The 17,377-nt window shown below is 39.5% G+C and overlaps 3 protein-coding genes across 3 annotated transcripts in view; 1 reads left to right on the forward strand and 2 right to left on the reverse strand.

Moving 5' to 3' along the window:
* Nucleotides 1-8,503: 8,503 nt before the first annotated feature.
* On the reverse strand, nt 8,504-10,793 carry npc2.1 (NPC intracellular cholesterol transporter 2, tandem duplicate 1). Its single transcript, XM_064928241.1, has 5 exons — nt 10,697-10,793; nt 9,982-10,081; nt 9,669-9,776; nt 9,413-9,585; nt 8,504-9,205 (listed from the first exon to the last, which is right to left on the reverse strand). The coding sequence occupies exons 2-5, from the start codon at nt 10,064-10,066 to the stop codon at nt 9,119-9,121; spliced, it is 453 nt and encodes a 150-aa protein (XP_064784313.1). The 5' UTR covers nt 10,067-10,081; nt 10,697-10,793; the 3' UTR covers nt 8,504-9,118.
* Nucleotides 10,794-10,919: 126 nt separating this feature from the next.
* On the forward strand, nt 10,920-12,890 carry isca2 (iron-sulfur cluster assembly 2). The gene is made up of 4 exons (XM_064928242.1): nt 10,920-11,025; nt 11,575-11,749; nt 11,958-12,073; nt 12,286-12,890. The coding sequence occupies exons 1-4, from the start codon at nt 10,946-10,948 to the stop codon at nt 12,458-12,460; spliced, it is 546 nt and encodes a 181-aa protein (XP_064784314.1). The 5' UTR covers nt 10,920-10,945; the 3' UTR covers nt 12,461-12,890.
* A 219-nt stretch (nt 12,891-13,109) lies between these two features.
* LOC135508208 (echinoderm microtubule-associated protein-like 5) overlaps nt 13,110-17,377 on the reverse strand; it is a 75,132-nt gene continuing 70,864 nt past the window's right edge. Inside the window, exons 35-42 of the mRNA XM_064928243.1 lie at nt 17,216-17,330; nt 16,932-17,120; nt 16,571-16,743; nt 16,271-16,433; nt 16,036-16,139; nt 15,405-15,558; nt 14,772-14,872; nt 13,110-14,574 (exon numbers count right to left, since the gene is read on the reverse strand). Of these exons, the coding sequence (XP_064784315.1) occupies nt 14,538-14,574; nt 14,772-14,872; nt 15,405-15,558; nt 16,036-16,139; nt 16,271-16,433; nt 16,571-16,743; nt 16,932-17,120; nt 17,216-17,330 (1,036 nt within the window). The 3' untranslated portion in view covers nt 13,110-14,537. The remainder of the gene's footprint in view (nt 14,575-14,771; nt 14,873-15,404; nt 15,559-16,035; nt 16,140-16,270; nt 16,434-16,570; nt 16,744-16,931; nt 17,121-17,215; nt 17,331-17,377) is intronic.

A 17,377-nucleotide genomic window follows, 5' to 3' on the forward strand; every position in this document is an offset into this window, starting at 1 on the left:
ATTAACAGACTCATTCTGATCAATCATTGACACTATTTGGGAGATGACTGAGTAGAATTTAGCAATACTTGAGTCATTCCATCAAATCAGTACCTTTTGGGTAGCGTAATATACTCTATATATATTCTTTCATCTAATTTTAACATTCTGTCATGAAGAGCACATGTTCAACTTAATAAATCAAGTTTTTCCCCATCTCAAAAGGTTAAATAAAGTATATGACTATAGTAAGTGCCCATTAAGTGTCAAATAAAGTAACGGGGTTGACGATTTCATCTTAAATCAGCCATAAATCCGGTTGTAACGTGGAATGGAAGCCTGCTGTGTGCAGCAGGGAGGGAATTGTCAAAGACTCCAGCCACCCAAGTCATAGACTGTTCTCTCTGCTACTGTTCTCTCTGCTACTGTTCTGTATGCTACTGCTCTCTATGCTACTGCTCTCTATGCTACTGCTCTCTCTGCTTCTGCACTGTAAGCTGTATCAGAGTACCAAAGACTGAAGAGCTCCTTGACAGCTTCTACCCCCCAAGCCATAAGACTGCTGATCAGTTCATCAAATGGCTACCCAGACTATTTACATTGACCCCCTTATCTTATTCTAATCTATTCTTGTTTTTTTGCACTGACTCTCTTGCACAAGTACACTCACTGGACTCTAACCACATACTCACACATACTAATACTGACACTCCAACAACACACACACATATTGACACCACACACACATACATTCACCTTCCTTCACATACGCTACTGCTACTCTCTGTTTATTATCTATGCATAGTCAATTTACACCTACCTACATGTACACATTAACTCGACTAACCAGTACCCCAGCACATTGAGTCGGTAGCAGTACCCCTGGTGTATAACCTCGTTATTTTGATCTTATTGTGTTACTCTCTTTCCTTTAGTTTATTTAGCAACATTTTTAATATTTGTTTCTATTTTTACTCTGCATTGTTGGTTAAGGACTCGTAAAGTAAGCATTTCACGTTAAGGTCTACTACACCTGTTATGTTGGGCACATGTAATACAATTTGATTTGATACATTTGAATGGAAGCTTCACAAGAAAAGTAATTGTTAAAACATTTCTAGCCTGTCTATCTATGGGCAACAGGGTTGATGTGTTATGCCCAACCTGCTCTGTTTTCCACCAACACTAGAAAAATGTCCAGAAAGAGTAGAACCAGCTCTGGTTCTGCGCCCACACAGACTCGTGCTGTGGAGGAGATCTTAGTGGGCTATACTCAGCCTTGTATCAGGGTAGTACGTTGGTGGTCTGTTGATATCCCTCTAGTGGTGTGGGGGCTGTGCTTTGGCACAGTGGGCGGGGTTATATCCTGCCTGGTTAGCCCTGTCCACGGGTATCGTCAGACAGGCCAACAGTGTCCCCCGACTCACCCCTGTCTCAGTCTCCAGTATCTATGCTGCATTAGTTTATGTGCCGGGGGCTAGGGTCAGTCTGTTATATCTGGTGTCATTGTCCTGTCTTATCTTGTGTCCTGTGTGAATTTAAGTATATACGGCAACAAACATTGCCAAATAAATTAATACTGAATATAAAGCGTTATGTTTGGGACAAATCGAACAACACATCACTGAGTGCCAGTTCATATGTTCAAGCATGGTGGTGGCTGCATCATGTTATGGGTATGCGTGTTATCGGCAAGGATGAGGGATTATTATTTGTCTGAAATAAAAAAATGAATACAGCTAAGCACAGGCAGGCAAAATCGTAGAAGAAAACCTACTTCAGTGTTCTTTCCAACAGACACTGAGAGAGGAATTCACCTTTCAGCAGGACAATAATCTAAAACACAAGGCCAAATCTACACAAGTTGCATCAAGACGGCATTGAATGTTCGAGTGGCCTAGTTAGTTTTAACTTGAAAATGGCTTTCTAGCAATAATCAACAACCAACCAGACAGAAAGCTTGAAGAATTTTTAAAATAACTAGATGGTAATTTTCCGTGAACAAAAATTTGTGGGACTTGCTTCAACTCTACAAGTATTTTTGTAGTAGTGGAAGCCAAGCAGTTAAATATAGTCAAAGTTCAATTTAGTAAAATAATTGGTCTGATTACTTTGATAGACTACACTATCAATCTTATTACTTTGGATTGTGGGGTAGTTAGATTACATATTTCATCCCAAATAACTACACTCAGACTAGCCTACTACACTTTTATATACTATCCTACTAGAATACCACAGTATATGCAAACTGTATTAATAGAGTACAGAAGACAAGGAGGCGTTGTTGAACTACCGTATATGTCAACTGTAATAAATGTACGACAAGGTTGCATTGTTTAAAATAAATACAAATCTTTAATTGTATACCGAGGGGGGAAGGTAGTGATTGGTAGTAGTTATTACTGTTCTGATTTCAGATTTGAATATCAGAGAAGTAGACCAAGGTGCCATGCCCTTTATGTTATCTATGACGCATTGTTGGGAAAAGTGATGTGACAAAAGTCACAATGTTTACTCATTATTAGAAAGTTCTGAAAAGTTCCATGGTGGGAAGTTAGCTAAATGAGTTGATGTGGTTACAAAAACGGCTATACCTTGTTATTGATATCTGTTCTTATTTCCAGATTTGAAAAGCAGAGAAGTTGACCAAAATGTCATAACCTTTTGCTGTTTGTCTAACTTGTTGGGAAAGTGGTGAAAGTAGCTGATTTGTGTCAAACGTTACATGGTTTACAGTGAATGATGAAGCCATGATTGCACAATGGGGAGCTTTAGAATGTTTAGGAAATCCCATGACAGTGAATGGAGGACAAAAAGATTAACCGTTTTAAAGGTATAAAAGATATAAAAAAGTTAAATGTAAGCAACTCAATCCATACCAGTCTGCATGTTTTAATCTTTGAACTGCATTTCTATCTTAAATGGTGTAAGAGGAGTAGTGTGCGGAAGAATAACAATAAGTATGATGAAGATTTATTTTGCTTCGCAAGTCCCACCTCATAATAATGGGCAAATATTGTACAATCCAGCTGTGCAAAAAGCTCTTAGATGTATGCAAAAGACTCACAGCTGTAGTCACTGACATAAGTGTTTCTAACATGCATTGTCTCAGGGGCAGTGTTGCCAACTCCTCAGTAAGAAAAGTAGCTATTGGCTGTCCTTAAAGTCGCTAGAAGTTGCTAAATGACGCCATTAGACACATGCAGACTCTCTTCTGTCAATATATGTTGCCCTAGAATACTAAATAAACCCTTACTCACCAGAATGTCAAATTATAGCTGACATCGGTAAAGTTCTCTGTCATATCTGCTTCTTTCCCGGAGCAAAGACGTTTAGAGACCAGGGAGAAAATGCAACCAAAAAACAACCAAAAATGGGAATGATTTTCTGTGCAAAATTTCCAAATGACATCAGTCTGAATTGTTGAAAGAAAACAAAAAGCTGTGAAAATGGCCCAAAATGTTTCAGGTAAGATTTCAGTTGAGCTTGGTTGCACTGATAATGTGGTTGAAATACTATAATCTTTTATGATGCTTATAAATATAGCACCTGTGGTCCCTAACTGAGCATTCACATTCTCTCAAGATGCTGGAGAAAAATAAATCATATTACTCCACTCCTGTTCTCTCAGCCTGGTCTCAGACTAGACGTAACATTGTAAACATAAACTCAAATTAGAATGATATGTTATCATTGGTATGGTTACATTAGACAGAGGTTACTTAAGGTGAACATCTAGCAACCTTAAGATTGCGTGTTTGAATCTCATCAACACCAGCATTTTAGAATCTCATCAACTTTAGTAACTACTTACTACTTTCTAGCTTTTTAGCTACTTTGCATGTAAGCCAGTGGCGACCGATCATTCAGGGCAGGTGGGGCTAAGCCCCGCCTGTTTTGAGTACCACCTGTTTAGCTAAAAAATATCTTTAAATATTTGTTGTTGTTTTTTTTGCCTGTATTGCATGTTAATTTGGCATTAATATGTGTCACATATCAGTTTGCATACAATGTAAAACAATATATATAAATAATGTAGGTAATAAAGCCGCATACAAACATGGTCTCTTTTTTGCTTTCTTGAGTAAGGCAGCTCCAAAATGCAGGTGTTTCAGCCTAGCTCAGTGCTTTCTGTGGTGATGGTGGGGCAGCCAACAGAAAATATGGAGCGTAGAGGTTGGTAATGTTCTCTAGTTGCACCGTGATTGACTCAGTGTTTTGTCACTCATGGGGACACTACGTCACTGCAACATCTACGGGGAAAGCACGAAAATTCAAGCCCCTTGGATGCTGCCATAGAGTTACAGTACATTACAAGTGCCCATCCAAGAAGACTCAAGGTCATTGCCACAGATACAGTGCCTTGCGAAAGTATTCGGCCCCCTTGAACTTTGCGACCTTTTGCCACATTTCAGGCTTCAAACATAAAGATATAAAACTGTATTTTTTTGTGAAGAATAAACAACAAGTGGGACACAATCATGAAGTGGAATGACATTTATTGGATATTTCAAACTTTTTTAACAAATCAAAAACTGAAAAATTGGGCGTGCAAAATTATTCAGCCCCCTTAAGTTAATACTTTGTAGCGCCACCTTTTGCTGCGATTACAGCTGTAAGTCGCTTGGGGTATGTCTCTATCAGTTTTGCACATCGAGAGACTGTAATTTTTTCCCATTCCTCCTTGCAAAACAGCTCGAGCTCAGTGAGGTTGGATGGAGAGCATTTGTGAACAGCAGTTTTCAGTTCTTTCCACAGGTTCTCGATTGGATTCAGGTCTGGACTTTGACTTGGCTATTCTAACACCTGGATATGTTTATTTTTGAACCATTCCATTGTAGATTTTGCTTTATGTTTTGGATCATTGTCTTGTTGGAAGACAAATCTCCGTCCCAGTCTCAGGTCTTTTGCAGACTCCATCAGGTTTTCTTCCAGAATGGTCCTGTATTTGGCTCCATCCATCTTCCCATCAATTTTAACCATCTTCCCTGTCCCTGCTGAAGAAAAGCAGGCCCAAACCATGATGCTGCCACCACCATGTTTGACAGTGGGTATGGTGTGTTCAGGGTGATGAGCTATGTTGCTTCTACGCCAAACATAACGTTTTGTATTGTTGCCAAAAAGTTCAATTTTGGTTTCATCTGACCAGAGCACCTTCTTCCACATGTTTGGTGTGTCTCCCAGGTGGCTTGTGGCAAACTTTAAACGACACCTTTTATGGATATCTTTAAGAAATGTCTTTCTTCTTGCCACTCTTCCATAAAGGCCAGATTTGTGCAATATACGACTGATTGTTGTCCTATGGACAGAGTCTCCCACCTCAGCTGTAGATCTCTGCAGTTCATCCAGAGTGATCATGGGCCTCTTGGCTGCATCTCTGATCAGTCTTCTCCTTGTATGAGCTGAAAGTTTAGAGGGATGGCCAGGTCTTGGTAGATTTGCAGTGGTCTGATACTCCTTCCATTTCAATATTATCGCTTGCACAGTGCTCCTTGGGATGTTTAAAGCTTGGGAAATCTTTTTGTATCCAAATCCGGCTTTAAACTTCTTCACAACAGTATCTCGGACCTGCCTGGTGTGTTCCTTGTTCTTCATGATGCTCTCTGCGCTTTTAACGGACCTCTGAGACTATCACAGTGCAGGTGCATTTATACGGGGACTTGATTACACACAGGTGGATTGTATTTATCATCATTAGTCATTTAGGTCAACATTGGACCATTCAGAGATCCTCACTGAACTTCTGGAGAGAGTTTGCTGCACTGAAAGTCAAGGGGCTGAATAATTTTGCACATCATCATCATGAATCACATCGACAATCTACTGGCAAATCCTTTTAAATTCTTGTCATATGAAGAGAAATTATACATAAAATCTATCGGTGCTCATCGGTCATTGGACATAAACATTACACAACAAGTTGGAAATTGCAAATTCAACAATGAGTGGTTTGGAAGGAATCAGTGGCTAACTGCAAGCCTTGCAAAAGCACGGACTAACCTACTATTCAGTGGAGTGGGTGTGTGGTCCAAATCTGGGTTTAAGGGTCTCTTTTCCAAGCAAAAGGAAAAACATTCGACACCAAGAGCCAGAGAAGGTTGAATACATTGGCCATGCTGTCAATCCAGTATGACTTCTGCTGCGTCCAAAACAGTGAGTTCAAAACAACTAAGTACTTGGGGAAAAAAGAGGGTCTCTTTCTAGAGCTCCGACCTGAAGATCACTAACGTCATGATTCAACATTGTTTTTTTCAGAGTTCCCAGTCGTCTTGAAAGCACCATAAATCCAGAGAATGATACATTTCGATTACAAAGTTTGATGACAAAATTTGCCTACAAGGACCATCGCTCCACCTTCCTGTTCAAGTCCAAAAATGTCTTGTATGCTGCTGCATAAATTATGTAATATAATTAAATATGTAGGTAAATATGTATACTGTAGCTAAGAAAGTAATACTAAGTGTATGTTATGTAGTAAGCTGTTAGTAGCCCATGTGCCTCACCCTAATACTTTGGTCCCTTTCCCCCTCATAACTTAGCCTACTGTTCTGACTTGTTGGTGCACAAGTAGCATATAGCCTGTTTTGGGGAAATGTAATCATAGAATATTGTAAGCGCTTTCATTGTCTGCTTATATCCGCTTTTATTTATCCCACGGTTCTGACAGCAAAAGTGCTGAACAAATAGTTATATTGACTACATCCGTCCTGTCTTGCTCATTAATGTCTTAATCGAAATTACGGATTGCCTCTTATCTGCTCGTGGTTCGCTTACATGCTGCCGACACCGCTTGTGTCACGTGAGCTCGCATTGCAAAATAAATGTACACATACATGTTATTCCATTGTTGCACCCACACTGCTCGTGTGCATCTGCGTAGTCAGACACTAAAATAGAAATTGATTCTATTTGTGACACTTGACGCGCTGCAAGTCCTGCCTCTCCCATCTCCTCGTTATTTTTTAGGAGCATATATGATTGAAAGATGATCTGAGGTCCACACTCCAGTCCAGTTGGTTGTGGTAATGCATCTTAAAGTTGGTTGTCAATCGTCATATAAAGTCTAAAAAAGAAGAAGCCTGGAGGAGAGATTACTAAAAACAAACTCAGTTTACTGTTTTATCTGTGGATTAATTGTCAGAGTAAAGGACCTTGTGCATTTCAGGTAAAATAACAATCCAATGTTTATATCCCAGGACAAATTAGCTAGCAACAGCAAGCTAACGAGCTAAATTGCCATAAATGTTTAATGCTTTTCGCCTGTCCCCAAATTAATATAATTGGTTCAGAGTTTGTTTTGATATTTCAACCTGCGTGTCTTGATCGCGTCTGGTGTGGGTGGACAAAATCAACTTGCGCTTGATGGCGCGTGCGGTCTGGTCAGCATGTTATGCCATAGTTTGTTCATCTACATTTTCAGTATAAATCACATTTGTTTAAGCAAGTCAGCCATATCAGCTATGCTTTTTTAAAAGGCAGTAAATGAGGCTGAATGAACTGTTTCGCTGCCAGATAAGGCTCCACCAGGTGTAGCAGTGGTAAGGATTCACTCTATGATTCTGAAAAGAAAGCCCTGCTGTTAGGACAGCTTTCTGTAGGCTCTAACAGTTTGTGGGCAACGTTTGTCACTGTTATAGTGCAACTAATGTATCATTTAGTGTTGTGTAGTGGGTTTGCTGGCATGCATCTAAAAATGTTTTGAGGTGTTTGCTCCACTAAGATTGACATGCTAAAATCGCCACTGATGTTAGCTGATCCTTCCCCTAATCATAACCCTTTTAGCTAACCATTCCCTTAACCTTAATCCTTTAACCTAACTCCTAACCTTAACACTAGCTAACGTTATCATTAGCCAACTAGCCGCCTTTCACAACAACAAATTGGAATTCCTAACATATTGTATGAATTGCAATTAACATATTGTATGAAATGGATGATGGACATCCACCAATTAATACATACCATGCAAAATATAAAATGTAGTGTATCGGATTTACGTACAGGATCATCTGAAATGCGCTGAGATCAAGGTTGGTTCCCCAATCAAAATTTACATTTGGTCTATCATTTTACAGCAAGAAATGCTTAATTTAAAATGTGGAAAAAGTCAAGAGGGGTGTGAATACTTTCTGAAAGCACTGTACACACACACACACACACTGCTGCTTCTGTGCTTTATTTTTTTACTCTTGTTGTCTATCCTGATGCCTAGTCTGTTTACCCTGCCTTTATGTAAATATCTACCTCAAATATCTTGAACCCCGGCCTATTGATCTTGTACTCCCTGTATATAGCTTCATTCTGGTGTATTTTATTCCTTGTGTTACTATTTAACTCTGCATCGCTGGGAAAGGCTTGTAAGCAGGCATTTCACAGTAAAGTCTACCCCTGTTGTAGTCGGTGCATGTGACAAATAAAATGTTGGAGAGAACTTGGAGAAATGTTGAGTTTGTGTGGGTTAAAATCTTCCTATAAGTCACAGAGGGTACACAGAGGGTACACAGAGGGACATGACAAATGCTGAATTGTCACTTTAGCAAGTCTTTATTCATATTAAAAGTCAGATTTATTGAATTTTCATTCTAGTTTATTTTAAAATGGCACTTAATTTATAACAGGCTTTCACAAATCAACATTGGTGCACAATTTCTACTTAAAATATATAAAGGGATGCAAAAGGTAGCCAGGTAGCCTAGTGGTTAGAGACTTGGGCCAGTAACCAAAATGTTGCTAGTTTGAATCCCTCAGCCAACAAGGTGAAAAAAACTCAGGAGGAGTTTGGATATGCAGAAAACACATTTCCAATTCACACATGCGTATAATACACACATGTACATGTATGGAATTGGAAAAATATAAGCACCCACAGTTATTAGGTACTCATTTGGTGGAATGACCCACTTATGCAGTTATGAGTAAACAGTCAGCCACAATATTTCAAAATGCCTGTATGGGAAGTTAAGTTTTAAAACAACTGAAAAAGCTACAGTATAGATTTAAAACCTATAGAATCAATACTTAAATCAGAATTCTTAAATTATAGAATAATTCATGAATGTGGGTTATTCTCAGTTTCATCAGTTCACATTAGAATCCCTTTTTAAAAATGCCCTTCAGGTGGTACTGCAGACAAATCTCAGCTTACGATCTGGACTGGGAACTTTATGCAGAACAAGTCTTTGCCAGTGTCATCTCTCAGCTCCCATTCAACAACCAGCTTGATCTAGAAATTAAGACAAATTGAGATTTTGTCCAGTATTGGAGAAATTGGATCAGTAATGCACACAAAAGCTTCCCTTTTAATCAACATCTTTGAGGCTACCTTTTTATACTTTAAGGTCACATTGAGGAAATGAAAAGAGGAACATCTTGTTTTCAGTATTCTCAAGAGCATTAAAATGGTGTGTTCAATTATTTCAGGCATACTTACAGAGGGGTACTCAGACTTCACAGGAAGCTGAGTCACATAGTGATAGCTCTGTGCCTTTTCAATGGGGCACTCGATCCCAGACTTGCAGCCATCTTCAATGGGGATGGGGAATGGGATGGGAACGCCAGCAATCACACCGTGGACAATTGCTTTACTCGTCTGGCTTTCAACCGCTAAACAAAACAGGCACAGGAGGGATTAACAAAAATGGCACATTTACTTTGAATGAACAAACATCTGTTGATGATATACTTACCACTGTCAAATGTCACATTGACAGCATAGGCCTGTCCTTTATGGAGCTCACATGGTTGTTTAGGACAAGGTTGGATGTCAACAATCACCACTTTACCAACATCAGAGCCTGGAGAGAGCAGAAGACAGATTCCATTGTCACTCATTCTAGTAATGAAACCAAGCCAAAGATTCACACCTTGTAAAATCTGTAATTTTTGTACACTAGCCTTGTAACTAATAGGTTATACATCACCACCTGACAAGATTATCAATCCAGTCAGTAAATTAAATAAGTTTTCATCAAAGTGCCAAGACCTCAAATCAAAACTTACCACAATCTGCAAATTTCACAGGTTCTGCGCAGGTAAGAGCAATAAGGGAGAACAGAACAATGATGGAAGCAGCATGAAAACCCATAACTGCAATCTGGCCCTGAAAGATGTTAGAGAAAGATTCTTACAGCTGCCGTTTCAAAAACTTGAATGACTACAAGTTAGGAAAGCACAGCGACCAGAGCCATATATAGCCATACAGACCGTCTCAACAAGCAAATTCATTGAGCAAAAGTATTCTCAGTTCATTCAATCATATGATTCGTGTGACTAGTACTAGATGTCTACTTAACTAGCTAACTCCTCCCAGGAAAAACAGCCCGGATTAGTACATTGTGTAGTCCAGAGGGATATACTACAAAGCAGGATTAATGAGTTAACCAATTTACTTTGATAAACAACCAGAAATAACTATTCATTTTTCTCGTCTATTAAGAAAGCAACGTTTAGATATGCGTTTTTGGTTGTTGAGTCAATTAGAACGTGCCCATTATTATACTAATCTTCCTAAAAAAAATAAAGTTATTTCAGAATATTTGGCAAAATTAGTTGGTTTAAATCATTGATCTTGCTTTTTAGTGTTATTGTGACGTCTACAGTAACAAACAAACATTCACTCGCTAACTACCTTTCCATCTTCGTTTGGTGAATATACACCGATATAATATTTAGTGAAAATATATATATTAGGCGAACAAAACTTTTAGATACAGACCTCTCTTCTATGCTTCAGGTGCTGGCTCACAGACACTCCTTACTTCCTTGTCACGAGAAAATTACGTGTATTTACGGTGATGAAATATTCAATGTTCGCTGACTGACATGGAAAGTAACGAATCAGATGTTTTACATATTGCAAGAGTAGGCGATTCTTATGACGTTATAAGACAGACGTTTTCCTAACCAATCGTTTTGCGTCTCTTGATCTGACACCGCAGTTTCCATTGGGGGCGGCTTTCGTAGAATGTTATGGAAGATGTTTTTCGTACTACGGCGAGGAGCAATGTTGAGTGCAACAAAGACAATGTCATGGACCCTTGCTCGGTATTGGAATATACAGGAATTGCTTAAGAAGGCATATACACAACTTAATTATATCGACAAGACCACCGTCATCATATTGCAAAGAAGAACAGCGTAGCTAGCCAACGTTAACTATTAGCTTTACATTGGCTATCACTGTGGGGTCAAGCATAATTTACGTCAGCTAGTTCAATATAATTTTGATTGCTGTTTTATTTTTTTTTGTCATATCTAATCAGACAAATTTGTTGGACTTAGTCAACACTCTATATATATTGCTTTAACGTTAATTACAATTGGTTCTATTCAGCTGCCATGAATCGCTGAGCCTTTACATGACCCATTCCTTACACCCAAGTAGTAGTAGCCAGTAACGTTACCTGTCAGTGTAAAGTTAGGCCTTATGAATCAATATTGTAGGCATAGAGTTGCATTACTTTGTTATTAACTGGTTAACATGAACTAGTTTATTCGTTTTTATTTGAATGAAGAAATTGTAAGTGTGAACGTGATGTGAATGTCTTGAGGCTCTTTGGTGTTCTGTTTTGACCAGGCTTTTTTTTCTTTCAGTGCCTCATTTCCCCTTCTCACCAATGTGGGCCAACCAATATTGCTGAGATGTCCCCAAAGTTCTCAACCTCTCTACACAAGTCTCTCACGCTTGAGCAGCAAATCAGCCCAGGAGAAAACAGCAGAGTCCAGTCCAGTTGAAGAGAAAGTATACCTCAGTGCATCATGTGTTAAGGTTAGGGTAATTATTCACACAAAGTATATATTGTATTCTATAAACAGTATAATGTAACTTCTTATTTAAATCCATCCCCATATGTGTGGGCTATTAAGCTCTAGTGTCTTTCTCTGAGCACTCACTTCTTCATTCATCAACAGTGGATACTTGGATACTCCACATGTCAAGTACTGACCTAATTACCCTTTTCTCTGTCTGTCTTTAGAGGCTAAGAGAGATCATGGATAAGGGACAGTACCTGAGAATACAGGTGGAAGGGGGAGGCTGCTCTGGGTTCCAGTACAAGTTTGTCATTGACAGTACCAGGAACGAGGAGGACAGGTAATTGTCATTGATTAATCTGTCGCTCTGTTGTCATTCAAGTGTCAACTCGTTATTGATGAACTGAATGAATGGCATGCAGCAGTAAGACCATTATTTTCTAGTAACACAATCATTGTTATCTGACCATATCTGTTTATCTCTTTGTCCTCGATCCCTTCCAACACCCTTTTTTATCCATTCTAAACTCTTTCTCCCCCTCTCTCTCTCAGGGTGTTTGAGCAAGGAGGGGTAGGGGTCATTGTGGACCAAGACAGCCTGGAGTTTGTGAAAGGCTCTACACTGGACTATACTCAGGAGCTGATTCGCTCCTCCTTCCAGATGCTGAAAAACCCTCAGGCAGACCACGGCTGCTCATGCGGAACCTCCTTCTCAGTCAAGTTATGAGACACTGGGTCTGAGACTTGCAGCTTTCAACCCCTCACTAAGTCATAATGTAGGCATTTTATTTGAAATTATATATTCAGAAACCGGGTGTTCACAGGTGAATAAGTTATTCCACAATTCACAGATGACCCTCATAGCAACTCTGCAACTAACAACATTTAAAGAATGCTGTAGCCTATTTTTTGGAAAAGTATGCTTGGTTACAAATTTAACAAAGTGGATGAGAATCAGACGTGCTGGATGTATTTACAAATTGATGGATTGGTTTTCAGTGTTCTGTTTCACTACGATATTAAAAAAGGTTATATTGGTTATATATTTATACTGAATGAAGATTATGCTTTGGAGTAGTTTGAATGTAAGACTGCATCCCATAAAGAATGTAGGTCATGTCTCTATGAATAAAACTGTCAACATGACAGCAAATGTATTTGTCTTGGAATCAAATTAATACAGTTAAATTTAGGTCATGATGTATTTACCAAGTAAATTGGGAGCTGTCTGATTACATCATAATGATGAAAGAGCAGCTACTGTGGGAAGTGTGGCCAGTCACAGATAGGTACCAACTATCATAAGGCATTACCATTTCAAAATTGTTTTGGAACATCAAAATGTTAGTGAATTTCTCATTCTTAATAGGTGTGTCCAGTGTAGACGGGCTATCATGTCAACATAGTTTTATTATCAAGCTCATCAAACCCTCAAATTCACATAGCTTAGATCGCTGGGTGTATGCAAATAGGAATTGATATAGGTTGTTGAGTTAGTACCCCATGCCTGATGAAGAACTTATGTTGTCAATCTTTTAGTTTTTTATTAAAATTTGATTTAAGAAAGATTTCACAAAAAATATACAAAACAATATCTTTACAAATTATATTTACATTGATGTAATGTAAATCAAAATATGCAGTAAACACATTTAATCAATTTAACAGAATTATCATAAAACGAGGGAAAACATTTTGCATCTTTCATATTTTCTATTTACTCAGTTACATTCCAGTTGAGCAATATCATATATGGTTACGAGAAACATAAACCTATATCCTTGTAAAAATAGCCACTCCCTTTTAAACGTATATCAATATGTATGCTCTTAATGTTACACCATAGCAGCACACTGAAAAGTGATCAAAAGGAGAAATGCAACAGTGCATTGAAACATTTTCAGCTTTTTCCTTTGTTTTTTTGAGGAATTTGGTTGGACAGGGAATCGGGGATTGTCTTTTGATAAGCCATGCATTCCCATTACACACATACACAAAACCTCAAACAACAATACACACACATTGTATGTTATGGAGGGTTACTGCACAAGCTAAAAGATCACTACATTTGAATCAATATGGTCACACACTTCTGGGGGTTTGAGGTTCAACCAGTGGACAACACGGTCAAGTACACAAACCATCAGGGTAACACAGTGACCAGGTCGGGTGTACAGTGCATAGTATGCTTTGGCATGCTGACATCCAGAACATAACTGCGGATGTTACATTCATGAGGAAGGCCACAGGAGTTTAAATCATTTGTAAAAATAATTGAAATTGAAAAAACAATGAAATTATATAAAACAAACATCAAACCACTCCAAACCTCATCAGTCACTCAGAAGGAGATTAAGGCTAAATTAGTTTGCTGCAAGTTTTAAAAATGGCATTTTCATCAGTCACACTAACTCTTGCCAACTGGCAAAACTGCCATTTAGAACATTGACACAAATACTCATACTAAAAATAAATAATCATCACTATCAAAATCATGTGCAGGTGATATGAAAGGAAGTTTTACAACTGTGATGTGATGTTTTGGAGGGATATTTTGCAACGGTAGTAGTATGATGTCTTCCACCTCATGGAAGAACAATCAGGGCTTATGCTGTAGTGTAGATGAGGCTCACACTGATGCCCCGAGTGTTGAGGCAATGAGTCCTGTTTACGAGATGTGTAGTTATCCCACAGTGGAGTAGAATGGTTTCTTCTCTCTGAATAGGCATGCTGGGAAAAGCCCATGCAGACTCCTAGACTGGACACAGTGGTGGATGGATGGTGTGTCACTCCAGGTGTGCCTCTCAGTGAGGGGCATGGATGCACCTCCAGACAAATAGGCTGCAGAGGACACAGAAAAGGGAGAGGAAAGACATTTATTAACAGTCAGCGGTGTAACACAAAGGCATTTCATACAATATTCAAATGTTTATTTAATTGTCAATTGCTACAATAAACTTAAAACACCACTAATGACAATGTTGCAAAATGGAGACAGTTTCAGAGGAATACTTTACTGATAGAAAGTGGAGTTCTACCTTCTATCGTCCCCACCAGCACTAATGACGAAGCGATCCCCACTTGTGAAGCGAATATTAGTCAAGTGGGCTGAGTGGCCCAGAAAGCGTTTGTGTTTGGCCTGCAGAGAACAATACGTGTGTTATTAAAATGGCTTTCTCAAAATAACGGTAGCTGAGCATAATTTAGACAGATAATAGATGCATAGGTTAGTTGGAACTGTAGTTACAGTATATCATGATGGTCAATAACATACACACCAACATTACAGAGACACATGAATGGTACATATGAAACCACAAACATAAGCCTGAATCACATTAGTGAAAGTTCACCAATAAAATAAATATCTCCATTCATGTCAATGCTGAATGCTACCATAAGTCAAAGTGAATATGTAGGCTACTGTACAATATGATACAATTCGTGAGTCATATTTAACATGCTATAATTAATCCAACAAGTATTAGCAGTTATAAACCATTAACAGTATTTCATTTTTGTAAGTGATGTATATAAATAGAGCTCACTATTCTATGGCAGCAATGTATGAATTTATAGTTTTCTTGGATTGATTAGACACAAATATCAAACAGAATTCAATATTCACACAGAGACACAGATCAGCATCATAGAATACAGATTATACTTACAAACTTTTCTGGACATGGAAAGTCAAACAGCTTTACCATTCCAAAATCATCGCCTGTGACGATGTTCAGGCCAGAGTGGGAAACACAGGCACAGGTGACGTCTGCTTTGTCAGTGTTACGGGACCAGATCCCCACAACCTCATCCCCCAGGACACTTGTCAGACAGTGAGACATCACATGTTAGTTAGACAGGAAGTAACTCCAATGATCATGTGGTGCTTTGACTTTGTGTAACCTAGGGGTTCCCCAATTTTTGTTGAGTTCAGGTAATAATTCTGTATGATCTTCTGTGTAGAAAAGAACATTATAATTATGTTATTCCCCCCCCCCCCCCCCCCAGTCTGATTTAGTGCCTGGTCAGCTCCACTCTGTTCTAATGAGTCCTGTGCGGCTTGTGGGCATTGTAGAGGGACACGTGTGTTTCTGAGAGTCGTATCTTTCCGTGATGGGGTAATAATATTTTGAAGCTTAAACCGTTCAAAAGATAGAGCCACATTTGTGGGAAGAAAAGAGAAACTGCTTTGTTTACTGACGTAGCCCTGGTTCTAAGAACCAAGTGCAATTTTTAAAATGTAATTTCAGAGTTTCTCTTGTGACCCCATTTTCAAATCAGGCGACCCCCCCCACTCACCTTGTCCATGTGGCCCAGGTTATCCTGTCTATGACTGACTGCTCTGTGACATGCTTTCCAGATGGCACCTCGTACACCAGCCGCTTGTAAGCACCAGTCGATATCTGTTGGAGTAATAGTAAATAATAGTCAAATAATACATTATAACATGATCATTGTGAGTCTTGATTTCATATTGGAGAGTTAATATGTATTTACACAAACAATCATAGATACACAGATCTCGTGCCTCTACCTGAACATAGCAGCTGTCTGCAGAGAAGTCCATCTGCATGACAAAGCTGGGGATGTCCCTGCAGCAGTTAATACGGTTGAGTTGTGGTCCAAGCGTCAGGTCGTAGAAGTCAACCGCACTCTCACTGGAGCCCACTGCCAAGTAGCGTGAATCTGGACTGAACCTGAGGAAGAAACAGGTTCAGTTCAAAATGTGTCCTCTGAGACTTATTACAACAAAGGGAAGAACACTCAGTACACTCATGAAGGATGAGTTTCCCCCATAAAAGGCTCTGGGTGATTTTGAGAGGGATTCCCCCACCTGATATCTTGGATGGGAGAGCGGCGGTCCCTCTTCTTGCCCCAGATCTTGAGTGAGGTGACCAGCAGGATAATGAACTCTCCATTCTTCATGCCAATGGCCACCATGTCCCCCTCGGGGCTGTAGGCCACCGTACGAGCTGGGTGTCCCAGGTTCACCTTGTTTAGCATCTTCTGTTACCCCCCAAAAGATTCAACATAGAGAAAGTCAACACACAAGGTTCTCCTAGTGTCTCACATACAACACATTAGCAGAATCAAGTACAATACATCCGTAAGAAAGATTCCATCAAATTAAGTTAGCTCTTTATAAACTGAGACTAGCTGGCTGGCTAACAAGTCATAGTAAAGGGGCTCCTGACCTTCTCTGGGATGTCCCACAGCCTCACAGTGCCATCCTCTGCAGCAGAAAGGAACACGTCCCGTGTGGGATGGGTGCCAACGCCCCAGATCGGACCATCCATGTGGCCGTTCACCAGGATGTTGCACGCTGCATTCTTTTCCCCCACCTCAATGATCTCAGCATTCCGGGTTCCTACCAGAATTTTACCCTAGAACAGCAACAAGGGAAATGTGGAATACAAATATAGACTTGCATGGCTTATTAGCCTATTCTTTATACCCACTGGATGGTGGAATGTCCCACCTTTACTCTGCATACGGAGCGCACACAGTCTATGATCTGTCCCGTCTCCAGGCGAAAGGCTCTGCAGCGCTTCAGCTCCTGGTCCCATAGCTTCAGAGCACCTCCTTCCTTTGACCTATAGGGGGCACCAAACACAACAACGCTGTATACTGAAATCTGAGT

The sequence above is a fragment of the Oncorhynchus masou genome, chromosome 21 (assembly GCF_036934945.1).
Source record: "Oncorhynchus masou masou isolate Uvic2021 chromosome 21, UVic_Omas_1.1, whole genome shotgun sequence".
NCBI classification, from domain to species: Eukaryota; Metazoa; Chordata; class Actinopteri; order Salmoniformes; family Salmonidae; genus Oncorhynchus; species Oncorhynchus masou.

What these genes read in the sequence shown, in the direction of transcription:
- isca2 (XM_064928242.1), top strand. Translation starts at nt 10,946, where the DNA reads ATGTTATGGAAGATGTTTTTCGTACTACGGCGAGGAGCAATGTTGAGT. An exon ending in ATGTCATGGACCCTTGCTCG is followed by an intron (nt 11,026 to 11,574) that starts GTATTGGAATAT and finishes TTTTTCTTTCAG; the next exon opens with TGCCTCATTTCCCCTTCTCA. An exon ending in TCAGTGCATCATGTGTTAAG is followed by an intron (nt 11,750 to 11,957) that starts GTTAGGGTAATT and finishes GTCTGTCTTTAG; the next exon opens with AGGCTAAGAGAGATCATGGA.
- npc2.1 (XM_064928241.1), bottom strand. Translation starts at nt 10,066, where the DNA reads ATGGGTTTTCATGCTGCTTCCATCATTGTTCTGTTCTCCCTTATTGCT. An exon ending in TGTGAAATTTGCAGATTGTG is followed by an intron (nt 9,777 to 9,981) that starts GTAAGTTTTGAT and finishes TGCTCTCTCCAG; the next exon opens with GCTCTGATGTTGGTAAAGTG. An exon ending in TGAAGTCTGAGTACCCCTCT is followed by an intron (nt 9,206 to 9,412) that starts GTAAGTATGCCT and finishes CTTAATTTCTAG; the next exon opens with ATCAAGCTGGTTGTTGAATG.